Source organism: Piliocolobus tephrosceles, chromosome 6 (assembly GCF_002776525.5).
Source record: "Piliocolobus tephrosceles isolate RC106 chromosome 6, ASM277652v3, whole genome shotgun sequence".
In the NCBI taxonomy this organism is placed as follows: Eukaryota; Metazoa; Chordata; class Mammalia; order Primates; family Cercopithecidae; genus Piliocolobus; species Piliocolobus tephrosceles.
In genome coordinates, this window is record NC_045439.1 from 40,953 (window position 1) to 54,100 (window position 13,148).

Sequence of the window (13,148 nt, forward strand, 5' to 3'; positions counted from 1 at the left end):
AATACAAAAAACTAGCCGGGCGAGGTGGCGGGCGCCTGTAGTCCCAGCTACTCGGGAGGCTAGTTTTTTGTATTTTTTAGTAGAGACGGGGTTTCACCGTGTTAGCCAGGATGGTCTTGATCTCCTGACCTCGTGATCCGCCTGTCTCGGCCTCCCAAAGTGCTGGGATTACAGGCTTGAGCCACCGCGCCTGGCCTTCCCCCAGATTTTAAAGGCAACTGATCGTTCTGCTGTCCTCTAGCTTCCATTGTTGCAAGGAGAGGTCCAATGATAGGCTTATTATTATTTTTTTTAATTTAAAAACACATACACAGAGTTTCAAACATAAAACTATAAAGCTTATTAAAAAAAAAAAAAAGTCCCTGCGTTCTCTCTCTACCCTATTCCTCGTTCCCAGAGGCAACTTTTCTCTATATTTGATTCTGCAACTTTTCTCTAGATTTGAAAACAACACACTTGTACTGTTCTTTACTGGCTCTCCAGCTTCTGACACTCTCACTTGCCTTTCTCTTACGGATGAGGAGGCTTCAGGCCACTTACGTCCCCACCCCTCCCCACACAGGCCAATCCCCTCCCCTATCCTCCTAAGATTGCTACACCATAATTTCTGGTCAAATTAGTATTGTTTACATATTACGCTACGCTACAGTCACGTATCACTTAACGACAAGGATATGATTTGGGAAATGCGTCATTAGGTGCTGTCATCATTGTCATGGAGCATACAATGCTAGATGGGATAGCCCACTACACACCCAGGCCAGATGGTCTAGCCTATTGCCGCTAGGCTACAAATCTGTACAGCATGGGCCTGTACTGAATGTTGTAGGAACTGTAACACAATGGCAAGAATGTGTGTGTCTAAACATAGGAAAGGTACAGGAAGAACACAGTATTATCTGACGGGACCACCATGGTGTGTGTGACCCTGACCAAAATGTGACGAAGCAGCACGTGACTCTATGTAAACATTATGGCCAGCTGAGCCATGGTATGGCCTGATTGGATTTCCTTCCTTGTGCAACTTCTGGGTTTCCCTGGGGATTAATAATTGCCTCCTTGTTTTGACTTGCTTGGTTTTTTTCTGGGCTTTTCACCAAACTTTGACAGAGCTCTAATATTCCTCTCCAAACAGCCAAGCACCCCCAGCAAGGGAATCCATAAGCTTGGGAGCCTCCTTTTCTAATCTGCGCTGATTGCTTCTGTCTGCAAAGCCCTCACCCTGGGCCTCTGTGTGTCTGAATCGCATGTCTTGTTTCGTTTCCTCTCTCTCTTTCTTTCTTTCTTTCTTTCTTTCTTTCTTTCTTTCTTTCTTTCTTTCTTTCTTTCTTTTTCTCTTTCTTTCTTTCTCTCTTTCTTTCTTTTTCTTTCTTTCCTTTCTTTCTTTTTTCCTTTCTTTCTTTCCTCTCTCTTTCTTTTTTTCTCTTTCTTCCTTTCTTTCTTCCTTCCTTTCCTCTCTGCCTTTCCTCTCTCCCTCTTTCTTTCTTCTTTTCTTTTAACTGCCTTCCTTTCTTTTCTTTTCTTTCTTTCTGACACAGGGTCTCACTCTGCCACTGAGGCTGGAGTGCAGTGGCACAATCGCAGCTCATTGCAGTTTCAACCTCCCGGGTCGAGTAACCCTCTCACCTCAGCCTCCTGAGTAGCTGGCAGCACAGTCATGCACCACCAAGCCCATGTTTTTACATTTTCTTTAGAGATAGGGTTTCCCCATGTTGCCCAGGCTGGTCTTGAACTCCTGGGCTCAAGCAATCTATCCCCTTTGGCCTCCCAAAGTGCTGGGATTACAGGCGTGAGCCACCGTGCCTGGCCTTCATGTCTTATTTCTTGGTTTAATTCCTAATTTTAGAGCAAGAGTGTCTGGGAAATAATTTTTCTTTTTTTTTAATTGGAAAATGTCTCACTCTACCCTCCCACTGGACTGCATTGGTACTGAAATAGTTTTCCTTCAGGATGTTCAGACATCACTTCATGACCTTCTAGTTTCTGGACTTGCTGTTGAGAATGTCAACATTATTCTGATTCCTTTTCTCTGCACTCTACCCACCATGGTTTGAGGATTTTCTCAACCCTGGTGTTGTGAAGTTTTACAATAATGTGCCCAATATGGTCTTTTTTCCACTTCTCTGCTGGCCCTTTTTATGGGGAGACTTGTGTCCATGAGTCTCAGATTTTTTTTTTTATTTCATATGTTTATTACTTTCTTTCCTTTCATTTTATCCCATGAGATATGGGACAAAAAATCAGGGCATTAAGTGAACGCTATCCTAACCTCCGGAAACCCTCGTCCCCTCCCGCGTCACTAGGCGTATGCATTCGAAGTAGCACATTTGAGGATTATTTGGGGAATCTGGTTAACCTTAGAGAAAGATCTCTAAGGTCAGATGCTTGGGGAGGGGGGTCCCCCACAGCAATGGGGGTGTCTCCTTCTAGCTCAGCCTGATGCCAACAAACAAGTGCCTCCTGTAGCCCAGAGCAGCTCGGCTGCTAAATCACTGTCTCCCAAGGTTCTGATGGACTTGGTCTGGGGCGGGACCTGAGCATCTGCATTTCACATGCTTTTCGGTGATTCTAAGGGTGGCTGAGGCTGAGTCCTAGGGCTGACCTGCTGCCCTTGCTCCGAGAGCCTGACCGGCTAGCTGCCTCTTGGGCTCTGGTTTGCTCACAGGGGCTCTGTGAGTTCAGGGTGCTGAGATCCTCATTGCAGAGTTCTGTGTCCTGGTGTTGGGGCTGAGCTGGGCGAGCTACTCTTGAGAGAAGGCTTGGCTCTTCAGTGCGGTTTTCAGACGCTCAGAAGACTATGGGCTCCGGGGCACCCACAGGACTTAACCCTTTCCCGAGGAGAGCATCCCCTCCCGCCCCACCGTGTGGCCTGGGGTTCACACCTCCTTTTCCTGTCACTTGACTATCTCCTCATCCTGCAAGGAGGATGAAATGGTCCTGTTTTTAGGTCCTGATCCAGAGGCTCAGAGAGGAGGTGCAGCTTTGCCTAGGGCCACTTTGCTGGTAAGGGTCAGGCCAGAGACACAGACTCTACATCCAGGATTTTTCTACTTAACTCAGCTTCCTCCTTTATCATTCACTCATTCAACAAACATTAACTGAGTTCCCAGGCTCTATGCTAGGAATTTTAAGTTTATTTTTATTTTATTTATTTATTTTTGAGATGGAATCTCACTCTGTCGCCCAGGCTGTAGTGCAATGGCATGATCTCAGCTCACTACAACCTCCCCTTCCTGGGTTCAAGTGATTCTCCTGCCTCAGTCTCCTGAGTAGCTGGGATTACAGGCGTGCACCACTGCGCCTGGCTAATTTTTTTTGTATTTTTAGTCGAGACGGGATTTCACCATGTTAGCCAGGCCAGTCTCGAACTCCTGACCTCAAGTGATCTGCTCACCTCGGCCTCCCAAAGTGCTGGCATTACAGGAGTGAGCCACTGTGCCTGGCCTGGAACTTTAAATTTAAAAACACATTCAGGCCTGGTGACGTGGCTCACACCTATAATTCTAGCACTTGGGGAGGCTGAGTGGCAGATCGCTTGAGCCCAGGAGTTCCAGACCAGCCTCTACAAACAATATAAAAACTAGCGGGGTGTGGGTATGCAGCTGTAGTCCCAGATATTCAGGAGGTCGAGGTGGGAGAATTGCTTGAACCCAGGAGGTGGAGGCTGTGGTGAGCCGAGATGGCACCACTGCACTCAAGCCTGGGTGACAGAGTGAGACTCTGTCTAAAAAAAATTAATTAAAAAAAAAACACATGCATGGAGTTTCAAAAATAAAATTATAAGGCTTATTTTAAAAAAGCAAAATAAATAAATAAATAAATAAAAAACAAAAAGAAGTTTGTCACTGGGGAACAGTGGGCCTCCTGGTCTGGTTGTTGTGGTTACTTGTGTCACCACTTCTCTCTGGCCAGCTGGGGCTCCTCAGGCAACTTCATTTCAGTCCAGCCTCACCCAGGGCAGGTCAAGACAAGGCCTGGGGTGCAGGAGAATTACTGTTACTGCTGTTGTTGTATCAAACAGGAGGGGCTGGGAGGGCTGCAGGCCAGCAGAACCCGCATTAACAATTAAGGTCTTTGCGACTTTCATTCCACCCTCACTGCATGAAATATTCAGGCACCGGAGGAGATTGGTTTCAGATCTCTGCAGCAGGCAGGCCAGGGCAGGGCCAGGTGGGGCGGCTTTGTGGGGTTGTAGACCTCAGGCCTAGGGCAGCACCCAAGGCCTGGCACGTGTGCCATCCAGAGGCTGTGGGGGCTGGAGGTACCTGACCCAGAGGGTGCAGCTGCAGATTCCCCTAGGGCACCCCCGGGGCCAGGCACTGAGGGTCCCAGAGAAAAATAAGGCTTAATCCTCCAGGAGGGCACAGCTGGGGAGGAGGCAGAAACACCCCCATATCGTGGGTGGGCCTGGGCCTCACCACTCCCAGCAGAGTGGTGCAACAGTTACAGAAGTGTACAGCTGGACTCAAAGGAACACCATGTGTCTGGGGCCTGGAATTTGTCACTTGATGTAAACCCTGTAAGTAGCATAAGTAGCATAAATCTTATAAGTAGCATAAATCATGTTACATTGTATTTGTGTACCTGTGAAAGCATCAGTTTGATTAATACAGATACTTCAATTAAATCCCAAGTGAGTCAACCTGCTGTGCTGTTTCCTCTTCTTCTTCTGGGTTTCCTTCCTAATACATGGGGCACCTCCAGTATGAAATTTGGCCTGGGCTTCTCTTGTGCTCTGAGAGCCTGATGAGGCTTAGCTGTGTGTCCCCACCCACATCTCACCTTGAACTGTAATAATCTCCACCTGTCAAGGGTGGGACCAGGTGGAGATAGTTGAATCATAGGGGCGGTTTCCCTCACAGTCAGTGAGTTCTCACGAGATCTGATGGTTTTATAAGGAGCTCTCCCCAACGCCCGGCTCTCATTCTCTCTCCTGCCACCGTGGTTGGTAAGTTTCCTGAGGCTTCCCCAGCCATGCGGAACTGTGAGTCGATCAAGCCTCTTTCCTTTGTAAATTACTCAGTGTTGGGTATTTCTTTATAGCAGGTGAGAATGAATTAATACAGAGCCTCAAGAAAGACAAAGCAGGTTAAGGAAAGTACAAGCATGACTTTCCACCAGAGTGACAACCCCAGACATCACCAAGGATGGGCAAGGCACACCCCATATCCTTCTGGCAGGAGTGTGAATTAGCCCCAGCTCTTTGGAGAGCACTTTGGCACTGTCTAGCCAACCTGTGTATACTGTGTGACCCGGCCATTCTCTGTCTTGGTATAGATGTGAGCAAAGTTCATACTTATGTGCGTTGGGACACGTATAAGAGGGTTCACAGGGCATTGCTTGTAGGAGCAAAAAAAACCCCAAAAACTAGGCTGGGCATGGTGGCTCCCACCTGAAATCCCAACATTTTGGGAGGCTGAGGCAGGAGGATCACTTGAGTGAAGCAAGGCAGGTTAGGCTGCAGTCACACAGATGCAATGGTTCTGGAGCCTAGATCGGAAGAGAGACGAGAAGAGGCCGAGTGGGGAGCAGGAGGATCACTTGAGTGAGTCTAGGAGGTTGAGGCTGCAGTCAGTCATGATTGAACAATTGCACTCTGGCCTGGGTGACAGAGTCTCAAACGAACAAACAAACAAAACTAGAAACAAATGTCCTTCAATAGGAGAAAAGTAAAGGTAATATATGCATGCAGTGGATCTAAGATAGCAGTGGTTCTTAGCCAAGGGCAATTCTGCAATGTATGAAAATATTTTTAGTTTTTAAAACTGGGGACAGGGGTATTACTTCCATCAAATGGGTGGAGGCCAGGGCTGCTGGTGAATGTCCTACAATGCACAGAATAGACCCTTACAAACATGCTGAGGTTGAGCAACCTTGCTACATGGCTATGAAAACGAATGAACTACAGCCACATGTGCCAACATAATGAGCACAGAAGCATGCTGCAAATGGACACATGAAGTAGCATACCACGAAGACAGAGTTCAAAAGCATGCAAAATCTAACACTATCCTTTTCTGTGTGTGTGTGTGTGTGATGGAGTCTTGCTCTGTTGTCCAGGCTGGAGTGCAGTGGTGTCATCTCTGCTCACTGCAACCTCTGCCTCCTGGGTTCAAGCGATTCTCCTGCCTCAGCCTCCTGAATAGCTGGGATTACAGGCACCTGCCACCACACCTGGCTAATTTTTGTATTTTCTGTGGAGATGGGGGTTTTGCCACGTTGGCCACGCTGATCTCGAACTCCTGACCTCAAGTGATCCGCCTGCCTTGGCTTCCCAAAGTGCTGGGATTACAGGTGTGAGCCACAGTGCCTGGTCTAAATATGATCTTATAAGGGAGAAATATGGTAAGCTGAAAGCACAGGAATAACCAATAAAACATTGAGATTCCTAGATACCCTTGGGTCAGGGAAGGCTGGGACCTGTGACCAGGAGGGGCTGCAGGAGCATCAGAAGCAGAAGTAGTGATAATTTAGTCTGGGTGGTGGGCTCCCAGGCATATGCTTCTCAGTGTTCTCTGTTAATATGAACCAGTTCATCATAAGAATAATGTTAAGTGCATCAAGGCGATAGCCAGCTCTACTATCCCCAGCCCCAGTATGTTGAGCCTCCCTCTTGCCTTGCTCCATCAGGCGATGGTATGAGGAGATGTCAGCAGCTAAAGGGGCAGGGGGAGAATTTCCATGGCTCTGGTTGGGAAGTCATGGAAAGGGAGGGGTTCAGATGCTGAGAGGCCCCATCGATCTCTTTACTTCCATTCCCACTTGGCTCTGGCTCTGGCCTGCCTGGCCTTAAAGCCCTCTCACACTGTCTGCTAGTCTCAGTGGATCTCCCCTCAAACCTCCTGTTAGGTGCTTTCTAATCACACACAAGTCTGGCCAGATCTCTCCTCTGCTCTAAGCCTTTCTGTGGCTCGCCACTGCCATCAGATGATACTTGAGGTTTTTGGCCAACACATGAGGCCCTTTGGACTTCAGCTTCACCCTTGCCCTGCGGCATCAGCAGTTCTAGGCAGCCGTCCTGTGCAGTGTGGACTTCCTGAGCTCCAGAAAGTTGCCTGGCACACTGGTTAACAGTGGGGATGAAGGAACCCATCCTGCCCTAGACCTCTCACTGCTGCCCCTGGGGGTCCAGCATGTAGGGAAACTGGTAGTCCCAGCTTCATGCAGTTTTCCCACCTATAAATGTGGGAGTTGAGACACATGGCCTCTGAACTCTGTGTTCTTGAGGATCTCCATATTCTGGGCTGGACCCACCCAGAAGGAAGAAGGTGGCAGTCCAGGGCCATACCCAGAATCCTTTGTAGCACAGCCTGCCAGGGACAAGCATGGGGTTTCCTGGACAATCTGTGTTTCACTGGACCTCAGTGTTTGCCTCTGGAAAATGGGAAGACAGTCCTGGGGCAGAGGATCGGAAAGGAAGCATGGCTCCCCTCCCCAGAGCTTTGCAAGAGCTCTGCCAAGTGCTTGACACTAGCTCTGTCAGGGAGGGCTTGGATGAGAATACTGGGGCTCTGAGAGGACAAGGGACTAGTCTAGGGTCACCCAGCCAGACAGTGATGGAGTTGCTGGGACACTGAGCTAATGACACGCAGTGATCTATCAGTAGAAATAGCTGGAGAGCTCTGACCACAGGTGCCATCCAGAGGCATCAGAGTCACAGAGCCTTGGTCACAACGTGGAAAAGTCTGAAGGAGGAGGAAGTGGGTGGTGAACATGGGTCCAGGCACTTTGCCGACACCCAGCATCACAGAACCAGAGTCACAGCAGAAGAGACATCGCAGAGCATCCACCCCATTCCTCCTCTTTGAGAAAGGAAACTGAGGTGTGGGAGACAGTAGTCTGTGGGGTCGGATACATTCTGGAGCTCAGATGGTCCTGGGTTCAAATCCTGATTCAGCCACTTGCTAGCCACATGACTCTGGGCAAGTGACTTAACCTGGGTGAGCCTCAGATTCTTACTCTATAAAATGAGAACAGAGGGTTCTTACCATATCAGTGAGGAGTCAGTGAGACAATCTAACTCTAGCACAGTGCTGGGTACCTAGAAAGTGCCCAGTCAACATTGTCCATATTAGTGACACTTAACCACTTTTCAGTGGACCCTGACTTGCTGCTGGCAGCCTTTCAGGATGATACCTCATAGTCTGGCCCAGACCTGGTCAGCCACCATTGCCTCACTGTCCTGAAAAAGATTCAGCTACCACCACATACTCTGTTGGCCATATCGGAGTCCTTGGGCATCCACAAGCCTCTGAACACTGCCTGTAAGTTCACGCCCAATGATCTGAGCTTCTTGGAGGCAAACAACCAAGCCAACAAGAACCCATGTTCAATCCTCAAAGGGCTAATGACACCTTCTCATAGGTTTATTATAACCCTCAAAAGATGGCAGGTTAGAATCACTGGCGTATACCGAGTCCAGGATCAGTGGCAGGTGCTGTTGGTTATTGTCATTGTCATTGCTATTATTAGATATCAGAGGCCCCAGGGAAAGGGCCCAGCTTCCTTCTGAGGCTCACAAAACCCTCCTCTGCCCAGCTCCATCGCTCAACCTCTTCCCGACTTTCCCCACCCTGCTGTTCCGTCCTGTATACCCCAGCTGCAAGGTGTAATAGTGTCTCTCCACACCCCTCGCCTGCTCACCTTTGGGCCTTTGCTTGTACTGCTTCCTCCACCTGGAGCCTCCTCCCCACTCCACAGGATGACAAACTCCTTCAAGATTCAACTCCTCTAGGAAGCCATTCCCAGTGCCTGAGCACGCTCCTATAATGATGTGTTCTGGCCATTCTCGTTGGCAGTACTTACCACAATGCATTGCAATGTGTACATACATGCCCATTTAACTGTGTTTGTGCATAAATGCATATATACTCATAGATTTCCTCTATGTTCACTGAGCTAATGAATGAAAGTGACCTTGAGAAAGGCATCTCCCTTCTGGGGCTCTGTTTTTCCTCACCTTCAAAATGAAGGCCTCAGACTCAGTCTGTTATGCACTGAGAGGTTTGACATTCACTCAGCAAACACCACATGGTACCGCCTCTGGGGTTGGAGCTCAGAGCCCCAACCACAAAAAAGAGTAAGAAAGCCCATTCCCCCTGAAAGCGAGGGGTACACTCTGCTTGTCACCAGCTTGTACCAGCATTCCCCCCACAGGCCCTAGGTTTTGGAGTATTTTGTCGACCATGTGTTAGCGTCTACTACGTGTTAGTGTACCGGTTCTCAGCCCCTGCTGGCTCTCACAAATGAACACACATATCCTGGGAGATTCTTTTAAAAAAGAAGGGTAGAATGTTGGTGGGGCACCTTTATTTTTAAAAGACTCACAACTACTTTTCCTGGGCACCTAGAGTATGACTGTGTTAGTACACCATGATTTGGTTTTACTGTTTTCTTTTCTTTTTTTTTGAGACGGAGTCTCGCTCTGTCGCCCAGGCTGGAGCTCTGGAGCTCTGGAGCGCGATCTCAGCTCACTGCAAGCTACGCCTCCCGGGTTCATGCCATTCTCCTGCCTCAGCCTCCTGAGTAGCTGGGACTACAGGTTCCTGCCACCATGCCCGGCTAATTTTTTTGTATTTTTAGTAGAGACGGGGTTTCACCATGTTAGCCAGGATGGTCTTGATCTCCTGACCTCGTGATCCGCCCGCTTTGGCCTCCCAAAGTGCTGGGATTACAGGAGTGAACCACCGCACCCGGCCAGTTTTACTGTTTTTGTAACAAAGCAGAATTGTCATGACCAAGGGGCTTAAGAAGCAAAGTCATTGAGGCAGGAGGATTGGATTGCTTGAGCACAGGAGTTTGAGACCAGCCTGGCAAACAGAGTGAGACCCTGTCTCTATGGGAAAAAAAAAAAAAGAAGAAAAAAGAAAATAGCCAGGCATGGTAGTGCCTATGGTCCCAGCTACTCAGGAGGCTGAGGTGGGAGGATCTCTTGAGCCTGGAGGTTGAGGTTGCACTGAGCCAAGATAGTGCCACTGCACTGCACTCCAGCCTGGGAGACAGAGTGAGATCCTGTCTCAGACCAAAAAAAAAAAAAAAAAAAAAAGAAAGAAAAAAAAATCACATGACATTTTGGGCTCCTGGTTCTGTTGGGCTGTGGAGGCATGGCACCTACTCCTGGACCCTATTATATGGGCCCTCCGGGAGGTGGCTCTGGCCTGGAAGTCCCTTTTCCTTCAGGACCCTGTTTCAGCCCTGGGCCCTCTCACCTCCTCTGGTCCTATCCTGTTTTGCCCAAGCATTCCCAGCCCTCGTGTGGGGGGCAAAGAGACCTTCCCTCAAGCCACCCAGTACCACCACCGCTAGCACCTTGTCTTTGTTCTACCCTGAGGACGTGAGCAAAGCTATCAAGACTCCACAGAGGAACTCTTGGTCCTTGGTCCACACAGCCTGTAGATGATGCAAATAAACCCCGTCTAGATAGAGGCTTCTCTTTTTTCTTGGGAGTTCAGCTGAAGCTGCTAGCTCTGGAGGATCAGGGGGCAGAGATAACAGGCCCGAGGAACCACCTGGAGCTGTGCATGAATGGGGAGGGGGTTCTCACAAAGCACAGTGCTATCTCAGCAACTTTCCTGGTGAGCTGGTGGGTTTTTCCTATGGTGCATCCAACGTTTACGCTTCAATCTCCCAGGAGCAACTCTGCACAGGCTTCATTCTGCAGGGAGCCTGCAAGGAGCTCCTTGAAGTTAATCTGGCTTCCTGGGGGTTAAGACAGACCTGCAGCTCCCCCAGGCAGAAGCTGAAAGCCCCTCCCTCTCTAAACTCAAACTGAGCTGTGCTGGGCCAGCAGAGCAGTGCCTCAGAGGGAAGGATGTCCCCTCCCCTCAGGAGCTGGCTCACTTGGGCAGATCCTGGGAGACCCTCAGCATCCCTGGGTTTAACCTTGGAAGCTGTGCTCAGCCCATCCTCTCCCCACCACCCTCTCCTGAGCATCTGTCTGGAGAGAGTGGCGAACAGGTGGGAGACGAGATACTGAATCTGGACCTCTCTGGGTACTCCCCTCCATCTCTTTTCCACATGTGGGTCAGGGTGAGCCTCTTAAAAAGGTAAACGAGGTCATGTTGCTTCCCTGCTAAAACCCCCACTGCCTCCCCAGCTGCCTTGGAATCATACATGATCTGGCCCCTCTGACCTCTGACCTCTGACCTCAGCTCTCACGCCTCTTCCCTGGCCAACCCCCAGCCCCACTGGCCTTGGAACAGGCCCGTAACAGGCCAGCCCTAGGGCCTTGGCACTGGCTGTTCCCGCTGCCTGGAATGCCCTTCCCCTTATCTTTGTACCTTGTCAATCAGACTTCAGCTTAGATGTGCCTCCCGACCTCCCTGACCGCTGGATCTAAAGTAACTGATTATGCTTTCTATGACAGCAGCTCGACTTAATGCCCCGCATAGCACTTAAGGCAAGTTTTATCGTGATCTAGCTCGTCTGTCTTCTCCCCATCCTGCTCCCAGGACGCCAAGTCCCTCGCAGAGGGCAGTCCGGTGCCCTGCAGAATCCCCCGGGGCTGGAGCAGGCCCCTCGGCGAGTAGGCGCTGAGTACACAGCTGAATGAACGGCGTAGCAACTGTAAACGGGGCATCAGCTGCTGCGCGGGCGCGCGCTCCTGGCAGTGGGCCGCTCACTGTCGCGTGCGCGGGTTTGATCTCGTTGCAGGTTCCGGGGGAGGGGACACCCCCCACCCCGCCTGCCGGCGGTAGACGCGCCGTAAATGCGCTTTGGAGACTGGAGGATAACGAGACAGACTTACAGGCAGTGGGAAGGACGGGGGTCCCGCGAGGGCCGCCGGTGGGCAGTTCTGTGGCCGGCTTGGCGCCCCCAGACCCCGGCATTCAGGCCCCTGTGGGAGACCTTCCCACCTTCCCAGTGGTTTCCACCCCGCGAAATGCAGATTATCTCTCGAGTCCCAGGGACTTAGCGGTCGAGTGGGCGGAGGGGGAGCGTGGCTCCGAGCGCCGCTCCGGGCAGGGGGCAGGTTCCCGGCGCTCTCGCCCCATCGGGGCAGAGAGTACGGACCGCGCTGCGGGACGCGGCTGGCAAGGCCCTGGCCCTGCCGGGGCGCGGACGCCAGCGTTTAGCTCAGCCCCGGGCTAGGAGGGGAGACGCAGCCCTGCTGCGCGCTCCGGCAGGAGACCCGGGTGGGGACGGGGGCGGAGGTGCCTGGGGGCAGGAAAGGGGACAAAGAGCCGCCCTGCTGCGGGAAAGAGCGACCCCCATGTCACAGTCCTATTGTTCGCTGAGTCTCCGACTGCCCTGAACTCTGGTGCCCCCGGGAGGGAGAAGGGGCGCCGTAGCCCAGATCATGGGTATTTGTTTATCTGGGGAGAGGGAGGAGGGCGGGGGACGCGGGCCCGGGAGGGGGCTCGACTGCTATTTCTGCGCGTCGCCTTTAAGGGAAGCCCGGCCCTACCTTTCCCACCGTCCCCCTCCCCGCAGTCGTACCTGCATTTTAAAAGCGCCCTGTAGCCCTGGGATTGGCCAAGGCCGCGTCCTCTGGGCGCAGAAACTTGAACCGCCGGGAGCCGGCTGCGGGCGGGGTCGGAAACCCCGCGGATGGACCGTACCACCCCCGCGGCTCCCCCCACGCGCGCCCCGCCCCTCCCGCACACCCCTGGAGCGGCCCAATCGCACGGCCCGGAGGGCGGGACCGCGGCCGGAACGCGCCTCTGAGAGGGCACCGGCCGGGCGGGCGGCACCGCGCAGGGGGACGGCGGGGGCCGCTCCTCTGCTTCCCCGTCGCCCTCGGGGGCGGGGCCGGGCCTCGGAGCCCCGCCCACTCTCCGCCCGGGGTGGGCGGGGCGGCGGGGGCTCCCGGAGCTGGGCCGGGGGCGGGCCTCCGCCTGCCTCGCCAGAGCCCTGAGAGCGCCCGGCTCCGCGGCCGCCGACGCAGCAGCCGCCTCCGCTCGTCAGCCCCGAGGCGCGCGGGCTCCCGGGCAGCCCCGGCGGGCGCGGCGAGAGGGCGCGCAAGGCGGCGGGGCGGGCCGCACGCGCCCCCGGTCGCCCCCCGCCCGCGCGCGGACCGGCCCAGCGGAGCCCCGGCGCGGGGAAGCGCCGGCCGGGCGAGGGCGATGCCGCGGTGACGGCCCCGCCATGGCGAAGCCCGCAGCGACGGCGGCGGCGGCGTCGGAGGAGCTGAGCCAGGTGCCGGACGA

At 52.6% G+C, this 13,148-nt stretch overlaps 1 protein-coding gene and 1 long non-coding RNA gene across 2 annotated transcripts in view; one reads left to right on the forward strand and one right to left on the reverse strand.

Annotated features, from left to right (window-relative positions):
• The window catches only part of LOC111538290, a 21,837-nt gene extending 9,339 nt beyond the window's left edge, over positions 1-12,498 (reverse strand). The window contains exon 1 of the long non-coding RNA XR_002730294.2: positions 12,439-12,498. This is a non-coding gene — a long non-coding RNA (uncharacterized LOC111538290). The remainder of the gene's footprint in view (positions 1-12,438) is intronic.
• A 314-nt stretch (positions 12,499-12,812) lies between these two features.
• The window catches only part of CCDC85C (coiled-coil domain containing 85C), a 93,643-nt gene continuing 93,307 nt past the window's right edge, over positions 12,813-13,148 (forward strand). Inside the window, 2 exon segments of the mRNA XM_023205604.2 lie at positions 12,813-13,144; positions 13,147-13,148. The exon segment at positions 13,147-13,148 is cut by the window's right edge and continues 721 nt beyond it. Of these exon segments, the coding sequence (XP_023061372.2) occupies positions 13,087-13,144; positions 13,147-13,148 (60 nt within the window). The 5' untranslated portion in view covers positions 12,813-13,086.